The 19,687-nt window shown below is 43.5% G+C and overlaps 2 protein-coding genes across 5 annotated transcripts in view; one reads left to right on the top strand and one right to left on the bottom strand.

The window, feature by feature from the left end:
- Positions 1-2,844, bottom strand: part of LOC109284041 (uncharacterized) — a 50,263-nt gene extending 47,419 nt beyond the window's left edge. Inside the window, exon 1 of one of the 2 annotated variants that reach the window (XM_019491096.2) lies at positions 2,400-2,844. In XM_019491096.2, the coding sequence (XP_019346641.1) occupies positions 2,400-2,809 (410 nt within the window). In that variant the 5' untranslated portion in view covers positions 2,810-2,844. The remainder of the gene's footprint in view (positions 1-2,399) is intronic. The other variant, XM_059724450.1, reaches the window with a different exon arrangement.
- DSP (desmoplakin) overlaps positions 1,956-19,687 on the top strand; it is a 52,932-nt gene continuing 35,200 nt past the window's right edge. The window contains exons 1-2 of one of the 3 annotated variants that reach the window (XM_006270911.4): positions 1,956-2,247; positions 14,010-14,112. In XM_006270911.4, the coding sequence (XP_006270973.3) occupies positions 2,033-2,247; positions 14,010-14,112 (318 nt within the window). In that variant the 5' untranslated portion in view covers positions 1,956-2,032. The remainder of the gene's footprint in view (positions 2,248-14,009; positions 14,113-19,687) is intronic. The other 2 variants (XM_006270912.4, XM_006270913.4) reach the window with 2 other exon arrangements.

Genomic DNA, 19,687 nt, shown 5'->3' with positions numbered 1-19,687 from the left:
AGTGAGTGAGAACTGATTCATCAAAGTTGAAGCATATCTTTATTTTGAGGCAAGCAGTCAAAAGAAAGTGCTGACAGCAAACCCAAAAGTCACTTAAAAGGACTCCCTGTGAGTGACTTGGGCTTGGCATAATGCTGCATCAATTAGCTGCCTCAAAAATAATACACTTGCACATAAATAAAATAATTTGTTTGCAAATATCTAGTTGCTCTAATAAAAGATACTGCCTCTTCCACAACTTTTAATTCCTTTTGCCTCTAGACCAAGCTGGCAGCAACCTGGGTGCCTTAAATAATATATTTTATTAGACCAACTTGAATAGTTGGAAATATTCTTCTTAGCATTTTGTGTTCTTAGAACCTTTCCAGCAATTTGATTCGGTGTTATAAGAGACTGGATTTACCCAAAGAACCTTGTCTGCCTGTGCCCTTAAACCAACAGTTACAACCAACACCCCTCAAAAATGATCCTACATTTGGCATCATATCTCATGGTAGAAATGATATGTTTTATTAGACCAATTACATTTTTGCAAAAACAGATTCTTTAATTGCAAGCTGTCAGGCACAAGCACCCTTCTTCAGGCATAGCAGAAAAGATTGTAAAAGTCCTTCTGGATAGAACTTTTACCATCTTTTCTCCGATGCCCAATGAAGGGTGTTTGTGTCCGAAAGCTTGCAATTAAAAAAAATGTGTTGTGCAAAAATATAGTTGGTCTAATAAAAGTCTGTCTCTACTATGAGTCTGTTCCAAACAAGAGATTTTACCACACCTTCAACCATGAATGATGTGTATCCCCAGAGGCTGGGGGGGCATGGCGCCCGCCTGCAGGCAGTGCTGGGGAGGGAGCTCCCTCAGGCGGCCACGGTGGTGCTGGGGGTGGGGTGGCAACCACCTGCAGATGCTGCCAGCAGTGTCAGTGGAAGCCAGTGGTGTTTGGCAACTGCCTGCAGGTGCTGCAGGTGACAGCGGGTGGCTGGTGAGCGTCGACCACCCACAGGCGCCGCTGACAGTGGTGGCAGCAGCCAATGCCAGGGGTGCACTGCCAATCACAGGGGTTGCACGTGCACCTGCATGCACCCCCTATGCGTCGCCAATGCCTTCAACTCTTCTATGAAACATGAACTTCCATTTCTACCCAGGAGAACTTCTACAATCTTTTCTCCAGTGCCCGAACAAGGGTGTTTGTGCCTGAAAGTTTGCAATTGAAGATTTTGTTGGGGTTTTTTGCCAAAATGTAGTTGGTCTAAACAAAAGAGATCACCTCTACCATGAGTCCTGATTGCTTTTTTTCCTCTAGACCAATACAGCTACAACCTGGATACCTGTTTGGAACAGTTCATGTTATACATGGGTGAACATTTAAAACATGTCCATTATACAAGGATGAACATTTTTCAAATGTCCACTATACACTGACATCCATCCAGGAAGAGCACACACCAACTGCTGAAACTTCCTTAGCCTGACGAAGGGTTTTTGAACCCAAAAGCTTGCTTAATAGCTATTCTCCAACTATTTGGGTTGGTCTAATAAAAGATATCAAATTCACCCAAGAAACCTTGTCTGCCTATGTCCTTAGACCAACATGGCTACAACCTAAACCCCTGCACTATACACTGATGCACATTTCTCAAATGTTGATTATACACTGGTGAACATTTGTTCAATGTCCTCTAGACCCTGCTACAGGGGTGCAGGTTGCAGCCGCGTGGGTGTGAGGCCGCTGGCAGACGAGGCTCTTTGGGTGAATAGAAAAGAGACCAGATTCATCCAAAGCCCCTTGTCTGCCTTCTACATTGCTAAGCACCGTTTAAACGCCCCCCACACGCCGGGGCCCGTGGGCCCTGCCCTGAGGGCGCTGCCCGCGCAGCAGGCGGGGCGGGGCGTGGCGGGCGCGGGCGGGTGCCGCGGGGACTTTAAAGCGGCGGCCCGAAGGTGTGGCCTCGCCTTTCCTCAGCCCGCGGGAGGGGACGGAGCCGCAGCCGCAGCCTTAGCCGCAGCCTTATCCTTGCAGGTGCCCGCGGGAGCCATGAGCGTGAACGGCGGGTCGCAGCCGCGGCTCAACACGCTGGGCAGGATGGCGCGGGCCGACTCGGGCACGGATGTGCGCTACGACCTCAGCGCCCACGTGCTGGCCGGCGGCGGCGGCGGCGGCGGTGGCGGCGGGGGGCACACGCACAGCCACACCCACAAGACCTACTACTACAAGAGCTACGGAGGGGACGTGGCCATGGACGGATACGGGTAGGCGCCCAGCCTGGCTCTGGGGGCAGGGGCAGCAAGAAGGATGCCCCCCTCTCCACTCCCCTCCCCTGTCCGTGCCCTCGTCCTGCTTCCCTGCGCCCTGGCAGCTCCGACATGCACAGCGTGACCCCCTTCCCACCCTCATTTCCTACCATTCAGATGCTGCCCCTCCAAGCCGCTTCCCGCTCCTGTCAGGTTCGAACGTCCCCAAGCCCCTGCTCCGGCAGGTTGCAACCGGGTTGGTCCAAGGAGGGACATTGGCAGACACGGGTATCTGCGATGAGACCCACTCAAAGGCCAGGGACAGACAGGAGACTTTTACAGGTACAAGCGACTGGAAACTGGTGTGTACCTGTAACAGAAGAGACAGGTTAGGCCCACCAAACCCGGCTCTACCTGTAACAGAGCAGAAGTTCAGCCCGCGCAGACTGGTTAAAAAGGGCAGAGCCCCATCGAAGAGGCGCGTCCCCCCTCGCCAGAGGGAGAATGTGTGTTGTGTGTGACGTGGTTGGAAGAAGAGTGTTTCCAACTGTTTGAATTGGTCTAAGAAAAGATATCGCATTTCCCTAAAGTGCTTAGGCAAGTGGCACTTGTCGGGGCTGAGCAAAGCTCCCTGGGCTGCAGAGAGAAGCCGCAGCCCCAAGCCGTCTCTCAATGCAATAAAAGAAGTGAAAGAAAAAGATAGGTCTCTATTTGTTTGCCAACCCTTCAGTACAGGAGGGATTTTTAGTTTATTTTTTAGTGCCCTGGGAAGGGCCAGTCGCCTTGTGTTTTGGATTTACTGGTTAGGTGGGGGGGAGCTTTTTAATGTCTGTGCCACTGGGTGTTAGGTACCTGGAGGCAGGCTGCTGGAGGGCTGACAGGCAGCAGAAGTAATGTTTTCACCTCCCATAATATAAGCACCTGAGGCTATCCTGTAATGGCGTCTGTGTGTGAGAGCAGACAGTCACTTTTGCTCTTTGCTTTGTATCAGGTTCCTTCAGCATTAAACCCTGGCAAGCAGGTCCTCCAGGACTGGCTTGGAGTCTGTCTTGAACCCCCAGTTTTACTTTTTCCAAATCCAGCTCTACTTCTTTGTTGTGCATCTTGCAGGACAGAACCCTTTGTGAAAAGTGTGTGGTTCCACTCCTCATCTCCGTTTCCTCACTCTTCAAATTCTCTGTAGAAATTTCACTACGGAGTTAAATGTCATCTCTCTGTAGATTTTTAACATAAATCTCTTGTAGTCACTCCTGCTCCATTGATGGCTGGCCCTTGGCATAAGTGGAAGTGGTCTTTTAGAAGAATTCATTCATAAACACGTTTGGTTTATTGTTACTGCTGCAAACTAGGTTTAAGCCGACACAGATTTAAATAAACGTTAGATGGTATTTTGATATAGTACAGTTTGCAATCTTTTTTTCCTAAGAAAGCTAATTTTTGTTAGCCCCCAGAGTGCAACCATGGGATTGTTTTAATTGCTGCTTAGATCACTTCTTAACTCCCTATCCAGTTTCTCCGGACAGTTGCATACTAGATAGATAGATACAAGATGGCAGGGTTAAAAAGCAGAAGAATGTGTAGATGTCTTTATCCTGGTATAAAATGGCTTCAACAATATAGCTCATTCTGATTTTGTAAAGCAAAGTAAACTTTCCTGATATAAAGTGCCATATACCAGTATATAACTGTACTAAGGATTCCTACTGCTTGTCAGTATGCCAGTAAAAGAAAAAAAATCACATCACTAAGCATTATAGTTATGCACTTAACATTTTAAAGAATAAATCTAGTGCAGGCCAGGTTGAATACGTTGTATTTGCTCATGCATGTCTTTCTTATCTCTGTCAGACCTTGTAATTTTAAGTCCTGATTCTGTAACAGATTCCAGATGAGTAGATTCCACAGGGAGGAGGGAATTCTGACTCCGGCTCTGGGTTAACAAAGAAATTCTGCTCTGACTGATACTGGTGTATGTTCAGAAGTGTTATGGGGTATGATATTTGGCCCCTGTTTAAAGAAAAAACCAAGTGCTGTGGTCAAAGTATATGCAAAAGGCGTTTTCCACTAATCCCTCTGATTACTGATTACCCTGAGTGAAAAATAGCAGGAAGAATTTATTTTGATTGTGCATTGGTGCTGCCTGCACCAATGATGAAACTTCTATCACAAATCCAGCACTTAAACTTCCCATTTTATTGACAGTGTATTTTTATTCCAGCCCAGGCAAGCTGTAAATACACATATACACCAAACAATAACAGTTTTATGTTCAATGTTAAATCAAGTAAATCCATAAAAGGGCCAGCACCTACAACTCTGCTTAGGTGCATATCCTTGGAGAGAGGGCAATGCAACAATAAACAAAGCTATGCATTGTCTGGTTCCTGTGACTCATGTGCCCAGACTTCCAGTTCGTAGTTTATTTATTTTGAGGCTTCTCTGTATAGCGCTGATGAATAACTGTTAGTCCATACTGCTATATTATTTTGAAATCATGTATAGTAATAACATACTTTATAATACCTATTCATGTTTCAAATCTAAATTACTGTATATATAGGCAACAATCAGATATTGCACTAGGGACATATAACGTCAAAAGGCACTTGGGATTTCTTGATGCAGTACTTATACATATAGGGTGCCTATACATATGCAGACTCCATTAATTGAGTCTGCTGGAGCATGGTAATTACCACGCTCAGCAGACTCCAGCGTCTTGTGTATTAACATCTCTGTGCTGAAAAGTGGCAGCAGGGGCACTTTAAAGCTCATTCAACAAGCTTTAGTTAAAGCACCCCTGCTTCTATTTTTCAGCGTGGGGATGCTGATACGTATGACGTTCTGTGTGCTTTAATTAGAACACCCCCCACTCCTGGAGCACATCTATAAAAGCCCTTAATTCCAAGACCAAAAGCTGAGGTGTGTTTTGTTTTGTTTTTTAGTGTCTGTTCTGCCAATAAGACCCTACTGCAAATGCCATAAACTTTCATCTGAAGTTATACATGCACATTAACCTGCTCAGGTTTTACCTAGTGTAATTACATAGGCTTCTTTGCAGTTCCTTTGCAGTTTTTCTTGATCTACAAGGGGAGAATCTATTCCTTATAATCTAGAATCCTATTTTTTGTTTATGTTTTATGCATAACTCAGTCTTTCCTTTTGTTTTCTTAAATTTTACTAATAATATAAGTAGGCAAACTATTTCAAGATGGACTTAGCCTGGAGTCTTTAATAACCTTGTCTTACCATTCTTTCATTTATCCTTAAGGGCATATCATTGCTTTCATTTTTATTTGTTTTTATTGACAGGGCCTATTCCTACCTGGGGTTTGCACTAAAAATGCCTCTTGACTTCATCATGAGGTCTCCTCATGGAACCTTACTTGCATAATTCTGGTCCCACCATCATGAGATTCTGACAGCACTTCAGGAGAGTAGGAAATTTATAATATAAAGACAGGAGGTGATTGTTCTGTAGGTTTTAAATACGTCTTTTTTTAAACATTAAATATCTTTCCTGTGCACTAGGGAGTATAGTTGAAGGGTTGGTATTTTATTAAATCAATGATTCTTTTGGTTAGAATGCATCTAAAACGCACATAAATGAGACTTCTGTTGCTGTAGAACTAGGAAGTAATGTGCATTGTGCACAGGATTTCTGTTGCTATCAATGAGGATTGTGTATGTAGTGAGTTGGCAGGATCAGGGCCATGATGAACTCTTTAATAGATTTTTATAAACTGTATTCACGTTGGCAACTTTTATGCCAAAACTTAGAAATGCTGACATGACAAAACCCCTCTTTTTTTTCTTTTTAAAGACTAACGCTACTGTACCTTAATCATAAATGCAGTCAGGTTCCATTTGGGACTCCTTCTCCCTTGGGGGTGTATTCTGCCAAAGTTGTTCACAATGAGCTGCATATTACTCACAGGCGCTCCCTACCCTAAGGCCGAGCAAGCTGCTTTTGCAACATTCCCAGCTTCTGATCTCCTGGGAACTTTGAGTACAGATACTTTGTTTGACAGTGAATCATACCATCAGTAAACTCCCAGTGCAGGTATCAGTTGCTTGGTTAGGGCTTTGTTTATATTGGTAAAATCCAGGATACAATGAGGGAAGGGGGAAGAGACAGTGGCAAGTTAGGCAATGTTATTTGTCAATCCATAGATAATTATCAGGCACCTGAGACTTGGGTGTAAATCCAAATTCATGTACTAGCTGAAATTGACTCCAGCTTCTATAAGCTGCCAATTTCAAGGTAGCAGGAAATTCACACGGAGGCCCTGGACTAACTATCCACGGCTGGTCAAAACAGGAATGAGGCAATGACTTTTTTGAGCGATTATCTTTTATTGAACCAACTGCATACAGTTGGAGTGATGTTGTAGTTGTGATGGTCCAGGTAATATGTGCAGCAAGGATTTTTGGGGGTGGTATCTCTTATTGGACAAACTGTATACTCTTGGTCCAGGAAAAGATATCATCTCCCCTAAAAATCCTTCTCTTACATATTCCTTGGACCATTATGACTATAATATCACACCACAAATAAGGAAAGCAAGTTTCAAATTTTCTTTTGCCCAGGCCATACTTCACTGGGTCCTGAACAATAGGAGAAGCCAAATGTCTCCTTTGCACTGATACTGATTGCTGTCCCTTTATAGCACAGAGTTGTTAGAGAGTAGCAAAAAAAAAAAAAAAAAAGAGAGACAGAAAATAGAAATAAAAGAAAACAGCAGTCTTGCAAAGTGCGCCACAAACTAGCATAATTAATTACTGTACTTATGTTGAGAAAGAAGAAACCTGTTCCAGCAGCATATAGTAAATGCTGCAATAGAGCAGGCACTGAAGTGGTGTGGAAAGTAGGAAAACTAGACTGTGCCTATCATAACTGGCCTTTCTAGAAGAGCATGGGTAACAGTGCTTCCTTCACAAGCTGGATTTGAAAGAATAAAATCTTTCCTACGAAGGGAAAGGAATCCCCTTTCAAGAGGTGGATCTCTAAAGGAGGTATATTTCTACATCTGCTTACTAAACTAGCACCTGTGGTCCCAACAACCAGCTATTCTAGACTTAAAAAATGGGAGAGAGCTTTATCTGGGTAAATACTAGTGAAGTACAATCAACAAATAGAGCTTTTAAAAAATGTTATTGTTGTCCCTACTGATTAACTCTGCATATTTCATTCATTAAACACTCCCACAAAACTGGTGGAGCTTTGCATAAGTTAAGGTCTGCAAGACTGAAGGCCAGTCTTGATGCCACTAAAGTTGGTGTGAGATTTGCCATTGACTTTAGTGGAGCAAGGGTTTTCCCTCCCTAGTTTCCATTCTTTCTCCATGACAGAATTAAGGGCCAGTCCTGAAAAATACCAAAAGTTCCCTTCACCCCCCCTTTCAAGATATACTGGTCCCCTCAATTTCTTTTGAATTCAGGATGTTCCTTATTTCTAAGCAGGTATTAAGCCTTCTCAGAAAAAGTGCTCATTTGAGGACTTAATATACAAAAGTTGGTACAGTTCCAGAAGTGAAATTCTGTTCCACTTTTGCAAACATTACTTTACTACTCTCATTCACCTTCTAGGGAAAACAGCCTTGTTTTCTAGTATTTTAATTTTAGGTGACATCTATTTCAATAACATGAATAGGCATATAGCTACCTATTTACATATATCTCTATTTTGTTGTATTTTCCTATACATATGTAGAGTTCATGACATCTAGTTCCTGACTTTTTCTAATATTTGTTGTGAGCGTATCTGTCCAGTGTCAGGAACATAAGTAGCATGAAGTAAATACAGTATTTTAGTAGTCTTTTTAATAATGGTGTATGCAGCATTTGGTCCTGGAGTTTGGAATCCAGTTCAGGGTTTTGTTTTGTGTTTTAACTACTGCAGACTGAGCGTATCAAGTACTCCCTTGATGAATCTGTTGCATGTTCAAACAAGTTTGTGGGGGTGAGAATATGAGGGTTTTTTTAAGGTGTGGCTTTAGAGATGGGAATTGATTGTTCTTTTGAGCCAGAGATAAAGATAGTTTTTAAACCTTGCTTTAAATTTTAGAAGAGGAAAACATGTTTCTCTGGAGCAAATGTTTACCTTTTCTACTAATTCTATCTTTTTGGTGTGTTCCCTCTTAAATCTAGGCCAAAGTGCATCCACACTTTTCTAGTCTGCAGGTATAAAAGAGTTGTGGAGCTGCCATGTGTAGTAGAGATTTGGCTGCTCTGCTGCTAGGGTGATACCTTGGTTGGTATAACAGCCCTTTGGGATCTGTTATGTTAACACTTTACAGCACTCAGAGCAGCTGTTAAAAGACATCCTTAATTTACACTGAGGACATGCAGGTTTTTAAGAGCTGCAGGTATCCTGGCAGTGCAAAAGAACTGTATAACTGTTTGCTTACCTATTGGGTCCTGCATCACAGCACCTTAGCCAGAAGTTGAGGATCAAAGATCAAGTACTTCCAGAGGATAATTCACTTTGTAAAAAAACATACTTTAAAGACCTCTTTAGGCTACTTCCTCCTGTTAGAAATTTTTTATGAGATGCAGTGTGTCCTAGAGACTTACTTTTATCTCAGTTCTGACGCTGATTCATTGTGTGGCCTTGGGAGTTTCTGTGTTGTTGCATTTTAAAAATGGGGACAATACTGCTTTCTTGTTTTCCACCCTTGGGAGCTGTGGATGTCATTGTTATCATTTAACATTCATTGTTATGGGATTGGGCTCCACTGTGTGAGGTGCTGTTCAAGTTCATGGGAAAACTTGGTTATAAAATCTTTAGATTCATATTGGTAGTGGTCAACCCTCAAGCAAGGGTGGGACGCTGTGGAGAAATCTTTTCGTCCTTGCTCATCCTGTACAAAGGCTGCTTACGAAAGTGATTTTCTGGCACCTCCATCTTGTTCTTCCTGGAAGAATTGAGGAGCAGTGTAGCAGAGGAACAAACTGGTTCATCCTAATGCATGGAGAAAATATGTGCCTTCCATATACAAGGAGCAGAACTTGAAGAGACTAAGGCTTAGTCACTTCTGCTGCTTCTCTTGAGATGGAAGAGGGTGGGCCTCCTGAGACCATGAGGATTCCAGCCTATTTATTAAAAGCTTCATCTCCCAAATATCAAAAGCAGCTCTATTGTTTAGATAGGTACGGAATAATTGAACACTCAAACATGGTACCCTCCCTGCTGGAAAGTCATGAGTTTCTTTTAAAATAAATATTCTAGCCTTAGGAGGTGATTAAACATATGGTTTTATAAACAATTCCAGACCTAGATTCTGATTTTCCATGGAATTATTCTTTTTATGCTGTTATAATTCTGTGGGCTTTAATTAATTTACACTTACATAAAACTGGAGTAGTAGTTGTGAATCATCCCCTAAATGCATAGATTTAATAAGAACGAATGAATATATGTTAGTGTTGTAACTCTGAGAAAAGGCTTGACCTCTGCTATTTTTTCCATCTCTGCCTAAGTGGAGATTGTATAAATTGCAGGTTCTTCTAAACTAAGTGGAAGGGTGGTTATACGGGCAACAGGAGCCTAGTATGTGTACACAATATCTAATGCCTAATGTATACAGTACCTTAGTCACTGATTTGAGATTAAATGTTACCACAATAGAACTTTGGTTTTAAAAGAGTCATTTTCACATTTTCAACTTCAGGGGTTTGCCTCAATTTGTCTGGCCCAAATTTCTCATCCCCATACAGTTGTGTTGTGCCCAAGATTTAGATGTATAAGTGCTACATCACATGGATGGGATTTTGCAACGTGTTCCCCCTGGAACATTTCACTAGAAGCTGAATTAGACCAAAATAAAGAGCTTTTGAAAATACTAAACTTAAGTGTATTGCTTACCAAATGCTTTATAATCATATGGGATGAGAAGCATTATGCTGTATTGTGAGCTGTTTTTCTCTCTTGTTATAAGAATGATGATGATAATATGATCTTGGCTATTATCAGAGGTAGCCCATATGGCTATACTCTATGCATATATACGCTGCCTCTCATAGTGGCCAATATCATATAGTATCCCTCATTCTTATAACAGAGAAGAACACATATATACATATATACATATTTTATGTGTGCATGTGCATGCACGCACACACACACACTACATAAATAAATAAAAGGTTGAATTTGTTTGGTGCTACTGTGGTGTTTTTTAACTTTATTTATTAACAAATCCAACTTATCAAATAACAAATTTAGCATTTAAAGATGCATCTAAACCCCTAAAACAGCATTCTCAACCTGTGGGTCATGACCCAAAAGTGGGTCACCAGCATGTATAAAAGGGTTGCAAACAAACTTTAAAACTGGATTAACAAACTTTAATAAATGAATTCTCCTTTAAAGGAAAAAAAAACATGGGAAAGAATGGCTTCTCCCTTGTAGGCTGGCAGAGTTCGAGCCTGCAAGGGGCTGCTTGGGGCCCCCCATGCCCCACCCACTGGTGAGCTGGGGCCTGGGAACAGCAGGTCAGGAGTGAGGGGCACTGGGCTGGGATTGGCTATCAATGTTTACAAATGGGTCCTGGTACAAAAAAAGATTGAGAACCACTGCCCTAAAATATACAGGAAGGTGGATATCTATCTTCCATCAACAGTGCTCCCTTAACCCAATTAAATGTCCACAGGAGTCTCATGTTCTTTTCTTCTCTTCCTTTCAGTCTCTGACAGTTTATTTATCTTTCAATTAATGTTAAGCTTTTCTTTTTTTTTTCATTTCTGTATTTGCACTTCCTGCATTTTCTTAAGAGCTCTGCATAATCCAAATCTTACTGTCTTCTACTGTCTTTGGTTTTAAATTTTGTATTTATTCCAAATTTGTACCCGTTGTTAGCTCATAGAACTGGCAGTCTCCAGTGTGGTGGTGGTTATCATACCAATATAGGATCCAGTACTAACCATCAGTCTAGTGATGATATGCAGAACCTTTCCATAAATTCATTGAGTTAAAGAGCATAAGGGACCACTAGAACATCTGGTCTGACCTCCTGTATATCATACTTCATTACATTTCACTCTTTATTTGCTCTGCTGAGCCCAATAATTTGCATTTTACTAAAGCGTAAATCATACAGAAAGGCAAGGTTCTTTGGGTAAATGTTATATCTTTTATTAGACCAACTAAATAGTTGGGAAAAATTGTTCCTTGCAAGCTTTCAGTCTCAAACACCCCTCCTTCTTCAGGCATAGGGAGAGTCTTCTGGTGTTATGTGTTCTCCATGGTGGAAAAGAAGCCAATATACCATATGGAGAACACATAACACCAGCAGACTCTCCCTATGCCTGAAGAAGGGTGTTTGAGACTGAAAGCTTTCACAGAACAATTTTTCTAACTATTTAGTTGGTCTAATAAAGATATCACATTTACCCGAAGAATGTTGTCTGCCTATGTCTTTAGACCAACACGGCTACAACAGACAACCCTACATCATACAGAAAGGCATCTATCTACACTTGGGTAGGGGTTTGTGATCTAGATACAGGGATGTCTTCCTTGATGAGTACATGCCAGTAAATACATGGGATGAGAGAACTCCATGAACTTGTATTTGTTTTGTCATTTACATTAGTAGCTGGTTTATGTGGAAAGGATATTATTTTTCTGTGATTCTTAAAGTGCTGCATGTGATACAAAGGAGCCTTTTAATTTTTTATGCATTCTTTGGGCCTGACCTCTATTAGTGTGGATCATTTTGGCACTTTGAAGTCAGTGGAGTGCAACTGAAGTCAATGGAGCTAGGCTGATGCACACCAGGGGCAGAGCAGGTTCCTTACCCATGCTTTTAAGGCATTTTACTTGTGGAGGGAAATATTGCTTTCACAAGCTAGTAAGAGAAATTACTCGAAAATGAAGCTTGTTAAAAGAAATCGTTCCATTTTTGTGTTTGACTTTTTATGAGGGTGAATAATTATGGGTGGAAAGTCATCTTTGATGTCAGGTGCCTGTGGGTCCAAAGACAACAGCTGAGCCCACATAATGTTATGGGTGTGGAAAAGGAGGGTGCTGTGAGGGCTGGGTTAAACTGCAGCTTGTAATAGTTAGCTTTTCAACATTGTTTTCTTTAGTGTGGTTTCAAAATATGCAGGAGTGCACAACACAGTCAGTCTCCATTCCTTTGAGGCAGCCAACGAGTGCAGAAGCAGCTTGGGAACGAGGTGTGTCCAGAGTTAGCTTTAGATCCTTTTTGTTTCTCCACTCCTGGCTGTTTTACTTCAGGCTATGCCCCCTTGAATAAGCTACAGGTTTCCAAATGAGGATGTCCTAAATGATGTTGGATGCCAGTGATCAAAGGTAGCTACCACTGCAGCTGCAGATTGGCAAGGCACAGGGAGATTGTACCTCTTTGCCCAATCAGGTCCCCTTTGCCAGCTCCAGGGAGGCATATGTAGCACAGGAATTTTTACATAAACACTCTCACATAAAAGGTTTTCCTACACATTGATCCTTCCAAATTTAACTGCATTTGTTGATCAGCAGCCCAAATGCTGGGAAGCATTTGGGCCTATATTTTATTATAGGTCCTGGTCAACGTCCACTGAAGGGAATGGAAGGATTCCCATTGATGTCAAAAGCCTTACTACTCCTGCAGAGTTGCATGGTCACATGAGTGGCCTTTGTGGCACGAGTGGGACAACTTAGCTGAAAGATTTGGGCGTTTAGTGATTTGAAATGGGAAAATGTGAGACTGTGAGCACAATACACTGAACTGGGTGAGGCTGGGAAGTTTATACATTTTCTTGTGTCTCCTACCAGTGGTTAACTTGTGTTTTAGATAAATGAGTCTGGAAATTGTCTGAGCTTGTCTATGGGCTTTGACTCAGATAGTTAGGAGTGGTTCTCAGCTTGAAGGACTTCACCCAAATTCAGCTAGCTCTGGCTCACTCTGGTGGCTGAATCCCAGCATGGATGAACACTGATGAAGCAATCTTGTATGCATGTACCCTCTGATGGAAGGATATATGGGAGAAAGAGAAAATACAGTAGATGATGCTCAGCGCTCAGCTAATACTCAACAGGGCATCTCCACTTTGATCCGGCCACCTAGCTTGTGTTTCCTTATTTTCATACAAGCTTAGAGCCTTGAAAATTGTCTTTTGTTACTTGGTAGAACAGAGACATTCACTTAGTCACCTTCACCCTTCTTTATTAGCCTTGCGAGTGACTGTACTAGCTTCAGATGTCAAGGATACTTGACTCACTTTGGCTTGCTATTGCAAAAATTCCAGTAATACTTCTAGAGCTAAGAGTATGCTGTCCATATGATCATTTGTAGAAGGTTCAGTCCCTCCAGCACAAACTTCAGAACCAGGCTCAGAGTAGCGTACAAGACATAGGCTATGTTTTATACTGGCCTTTCAGAGGAACAATTCACTGTTACTCTTGCATACTTTGAGTAAGTTCCTCTGCTGTTGTCAAGGCCTGTTGGTGCTGCCATCACAACTTTCTCTTTTTTCCAGTGCAAGCTGCTTCTTTCTGCTCAATTCTCCAGTGAAACAGCCATATGCGTGTGCTTATAAAATTTATACCTGTTCCCACAATTTGTAATGATTTGATGGTAATAGCATTGTAGCTTCACTGAAGGATAAAATAGGAGGGGCAAAAAATACGTTGGTCTTTATGAAGCTGGACTATGTTTATTATTTCACACAATTCTTCTTAACTTGTTTGGAGCATGTACTCTGTAAATCTTTTTAAACTGATGCTTAGTTAATCCCACGCTTCACTGTTACTCTTTTTTTTTTTTTTTCTCCAGGCAAAATGGCACCGGCACGATGTCCAGACGTCAGAACACCATTCAGGAACTTTTGCATAATTGTTCGGATTGCCTGATGCGTGCAGAGCTCATAGTACAACCTGTGAGTCCCCTTGTTTTGTGCTTCTTTTGTAAGAATATTAATGTTATAGGGAATGGTACACCATCCCTTTACAACATTAACTCAAATGCTGAAATAAAACCCATCTTTTTCTTTTCACATTGATTCCCTTCATATGATTTGTTAGGGCAAGCTTACCTTTCATCCATTGGGCTGGAATGACCTTGTGAGATCCTCCATTTTCTTTTGCAGTTGAATTTTCAGCAGAGCCGTTTGAAAAATTCAGAATATCCAAATTGTCTGGTTAAGGAAAGGGACTTTTCTTTGTCTTGATTGCAGTCAAATTCCACTAGTTCTAATTTTTAGTTTTAGATTAAGGCCGTAGCCAATGCAAGTTGTCATTATTAATAATGGTATTGCCACTATATAGTCCCCCAAAATTTATTGTGCGAGACTTTTCTGAGCTGCAGCTGCCATGAACTTGAATCACTCAGAAAAAGCCTGCTGAATTTCTTTTATTTGTTTTTAATGATTGAGAAGGAAGGGCATATGAAACTAAACTAAGGCTTCTTTAAGCGCTGCTTCTCAAACGTATTGGGCACGTCCAGATGAGCGTGGACATTTGTTTCCCCAGGAACAAGTAGCAGCCACATACCTTTCTCCCTGAAGAATGCCCATAGCACACATGCTCTGGTGCATAGCAGGTTACCCTGGGTAGGGTAGAGGAGGCTGGGGCCAGCAACTGTGCTGTCCCCAGCATCCTTTTCCGGAATCCTGAAGACCCCCTGGAGCTGCAGCCATGAAAGGAAGCCTGGCTGGCAGCCAGTGTGTGGCTCCGGCCAGCCAGGTTCTGGTTTTGGGCGGTGCACAGATGGGTCTGCGGTGCCACATACTGCATGTCCAAGCTTGTCTGAATGTAGCCATTGAGTCCAGTTTTACTTTGAAACTACAGCACTCTTGATCCAGGCTTGGTCCGTGGTCTTTCATGGAGTTATTTTGGATTTACAGTGAAGGAATTGCATTCAGTCCTGTGAAGAGCAAAGCATCTTGAATTCTCATTGAAGCTTAAAGGGAGTGTAGGGTGCCGAGTATGTCATGAAGCACAGAGATCTGAGTTAGGTGCACGGCCCTTACAGTTGCTGTTATTGAAAGGAAATGTTAAGACCTTCTGTGAGCTCTGGGAATGAATGATCTCTGTGGGTCAGCAGTTTGTTTCCTTTCCTGAATTGTTATTCATATGTGCAAGTTTTATGTAAAGGTCTCTTCCAGAGTAACTATTGCTTCTTCTAGTGCATGACACCATATATTTCAGCAGCATTAAAACAGGGAAGTCATTGCTTCCAGCTCAGTGTCATGTGTTGTACTGCATTTACTTGTATACAAGACAAGGGTTTTTCCCCCAATTGGCACAGGGCCCTGTCGTTATAATCTCATACAGGAAATGTCACTAAGGACACTGTTTATCATTAAACTGCTGCTGAAAGCAGCACATGCTCAGTAATGAAACCAAATATGAAGCTGATTAAATGCAACCAACACTGAGCATGACTATAAAACACATGACCCATATTGGGCAAATATGCTGATGGGAACCTACCACAAGAATAGGTTAGTCCAGCCCATCTAAGACATATGGCAGTACCTATTAAGTGCAGTCCCCCTCATCGCTGACTCTTTTTCAAGTCATGGTGAGCCACCACATTGCACACAGTTCACCCAGAATCCCTCTGTTGCCTCCTCTCTCAGCCTGTTACATATGATTAATGTGGCCCTGCCTTCCATGAGGCTAAGCCGGACCAGGTTGCCCTGTGCATCATCCGCATACACATTTTTGGAGCATCCCCGGACTTATGACAAGAACACCTGGTTCCATCCTCAAGTTCATAGATTCATAGATTCATAGATGTTAGGGTTGGAAGGGACCTCAATAGATCATCGAGTCTGCCCCCTGCATAAGCAGGAAAGAGTGCTGGGTCTAGATGACCCCAGCTAGATACTCATCTAACCTCCTTTTGAAGACCCCCAGGGTAGGGGAGAGCACCACCTCCCTTGGGAGCCTGTTCCAGACCTTGGCCACTCGAACTGTGAAGAAGTTCTTCCTAATGTCCAATCTAAATCTGCTCTCTGCTAGCTTGTGGCCATTGTTTCTTGTAACCCCTGGGGGCGCCTTGGTGAATAAATACTCACCAATTCCCTTCTGTGCCCCCGTGATGAACTTATAGGCAGCCACAAGGTCACCTCTCAACCTTCTCTTGCGGAGGCTGAAAAGGTCCAGTTTCTCTAGTCTCTCCTCGTAGGGCTTGGTCTGTAGGCCCTTAACCATACGAGTGGCCCTTCTCTGGACCCTCTCCAGGTTATTCGCATCCCTCTTGAAGTGCGGCGCCCAGAATTGCACGCAGTACTCCAACTGCAGTCTGACCAGCGCCCGATAGAGGGGAAGTATCACCTCCTTGGACCTATTCGTCATGCATCTGCTGATGCACGATAAAGTGCCATTGGCTTTTCTGATGGCTTCGTCACACTGCCGGCTCATGTTCATCTTGGAGTCCACTAGGACTCCAAGATCCCTTTCCACTTCCGTGCCACCCAGCAGGTCATTCCCTAGGCTGTAGGTATGCTGGACATTTTTCCTCCCTAGGTGCAGCACTTTGCATTTCTCCTTGTTGAACTGCATTCTGTTGTTTTCTGCCCATTTGTCCAACCTATCCAGGTCTGCTTGCAGCTGTTCCCTGCCCTCCGGTGTGTCCACTTCTCCCCATAGCTTTGTGTCATCTGCAAACTTGGACAGAGTACATTTCACTCCCTCATCCAAGTCACTGATGAAGACATTAAGGAGTATCGGTCCAAGGACCGAGCCCTGCGGGACCCCACTGCCCACACCCTTCCAGGTCGAAACCGACCCATCTACCACGACTCTCTGGGTGCGACCCTCCAGCCAATTCGCCACCCACTGGACTGTGTAGTCATCCAAGTCACAGCCTCTTAACTTGTTCACCAGTATGGGGTGGGATACCGTATCGAAGGCCTTCCTGAAGTCCAAGTATACGACATCTACCCCTCCTCCTGTGTCCAGGTGTTTCGTAACCTGGTCATAAAAAGAGACTAGATTGGTCAGGCACGATCTGCCTGCCATGAACCCGTGCTGGTTTCCCCTCAGCATAATTTGTCCTGCCGGGCTCTCACAAATGTGAGCCTTGATAATTTTTTCAAAGACTTTGCCAAGGATGGAGGTGAGACTGACTGGCCTATAGTTGCCCGGGTCCGCCTTCCTCCCCTTCTTGAAAATGGGGACCACATTGGCCTTTTTCCAGTCCTCCGGGACTTGGCCCGTGCGCCACGAGCATTCAAATATTCCCGCCAGTGGCTGTGCAGTGATGTCGGCCAGTGCCTTCAGCACCGTTGGATGGAGCTCATCCGGGCCTGCTGACTTAAAGGCTTCCAGTTCTTCCAAGTGACTCTGCACCATCTCAGGGTCTACGCATGGAAGTCTGGCGCCTTGCTGCTGCCTCTCTACTACCCCAGTGAGAGACTTTTCGTGCCCCTCACTTAGGAACACGGAGGCAAAGAACTCGTTGAGGAGTTCAGCCTTGTCCCCTCTGTCCGTCACCAATTGTTTCTGCCCATTTAACAGGGGTCCTATTCCTCCCTGGGCCTTCCTTTTACTCCCTATATATCTAAAAAACAATTTCTTGTTGTCTTTTACTTGGGTTGCCATCCTCAGCTCCATGGTAGCTTTGGCCCATCTAACTGCCTCCCAACAAGCATGAGCAGAGGAAGTATATTCGTCTTTGGTGATCTCTCCCTGTTTCCACTTTTTATGTGCTCCCCTTTTGGCCCTTAGGCTGCCCTGGATTTCTCTGGTCAGCCAGGGAAGCCTCCTGGCCCCTTTCCCTCTTTTACCTCGCACAGGGATCGTCTTGCTTTGTGCCCGAAGGATCGTTTCCTTAAGGCACAGCCACCCTTCTTGGGCTCCCATCCCTTCAAAACTCCTACTCTGCAGTGTGTCCTTGACTTAATCGCCTGAGTTCATTGAGATCAGCTTTCCTAAAGTCTAGCACTTTCACCCTACTAGTTACCTTACCCACTCGACGTCTTATGGTGAATTCTATTATTAGGTGATCACTGTCCCCCAGATGGCTACCGATCTGTAGGTCCCCTACCATGTCATCCCCCATTGCCAATACCAGATCCAGTATGGCATTCCCTCTAGTGGGACCATGTACCTCCTGTGTTAGGTGGAGGTCCTGTACACAGGTTAGAAACCTGCATGAGCTGTGGGACTTTGCTGTCTGTGACTCCCAGCAGATGCCTGGGTAGTTTAGGTCCCCCATGACTACCGCCTCTCTAGCTTTTATGGTCTCCGAGAGTTGCCTCAGGAGCCCCGAATCTATTTCTTCCCCTTGATGTGGGGGTCTGTAGCAGACCCCTACCACCAAATCCTTGGGGAAAGGGGGGGGATAATTAGCACATGGGTCCTTTGTGTGGGGTATGTGGAGTACACACACATACTGAGCAGTGCTGAGCTGTGGCTTCACCATGGCTTGTAATGCTGTTGACTGGTGGGGCCCAGCCCAATGAACTGTGTGGTAAGTCATGAGACTTTGGCTTTGGACTAATATCATGCATAGTTTGCTGTACATACAAGTAGGTACCAAAGTGCTGCTTTACAGTGTGTTTATGGAGTCCCTGTGCTAAAACTTGCAGCAGTTTCGAAGAAAGATAACATCAATTCTGGATGAACTAAGTGCATGAGTACTATATGCAATTTGTTAGCCATGCTTAATTAAACAGCCATATTTAATTTCAAGGTTATTGTTTTCAGATTTCCTCCTCACTTCTATGTGCATAGGGAGAACAGTGTCTGACAATAAGGAGAAGGGGAAGGGGGCTGGCAGGGGAAAAAGTTGTGGGGAATCAGAGATCAAATGGCTGCCTGACCCTGCAGATTTTATTTTCCCTGCTGTAGCAGTGGGAAGGAGGCAAAATTCACAGCAAACCTCCAATAATTAGATTCTAAACCTGGAAGATAATAACAAATTTATAAATTTTCCATATATAAAGTATGGTTATTAGGGGATCGTTTCATAATCAGAGTCATCTTCTATTCAAGTAAGTACATTAATTTTTATTCTTTTGGAACTAAGAAGCAAAGTCTGTCAGGCCCTTCCTCCCTGAGTACTGAAGTAGTACTGGTGTAGATGATCCTGTCTACAGAGGATGTGTGCAGTCTGGCTTTGTGAGGTGGCACAGACAGTAATGCTAGCCTCTGTGCAGTGCCTGGAAGGGATAGAAGTAGGGCTCCCATAGCTTTTCTGCTGCTCCATCCCTGGTCAGGATAGCTGGCTCCATTCAGAGGGAATACATACTGCATCCTATAGGGAGAGGAGCTGTGACCGTGATTCCCAGCACCCCAGGTGCTCTCTGGTGTGAATCGGGTATAATGTTTAGCAGAGAGCTAAAAAGTACAAGACAACCCTGCCACGTAAGGGCTTTAGCACTTGGCTCCTGGGATAACTTCTCAGCTCTGAAATTGGTGGCTGTTCTGACATTGAGACTTTCAATAGATTGACAGTCATTCTAACTACAGCAAGGTGGAAAATACAATCATTGGGAGCAA

This window comes from Alligator mississippiensis, chromosome 3 (genome assembly GCF_030867095.1).
Source record: "Alligator mississippiensis isolate rAllMis1 chromosome 3, rAllMis1, whole genome shotgun sequence".
Lineage (NCBI taxonomy): Eukaryota > Metazoa > Chordata > Crocodylia > Alligatoridae > Alligator > Alligator mississippiensis.
The sequence above is the reverse complement of the archived record's forward strand: the minus strand, read 5'-3'. Positions and strand labels throughout refer to the sequence as shown.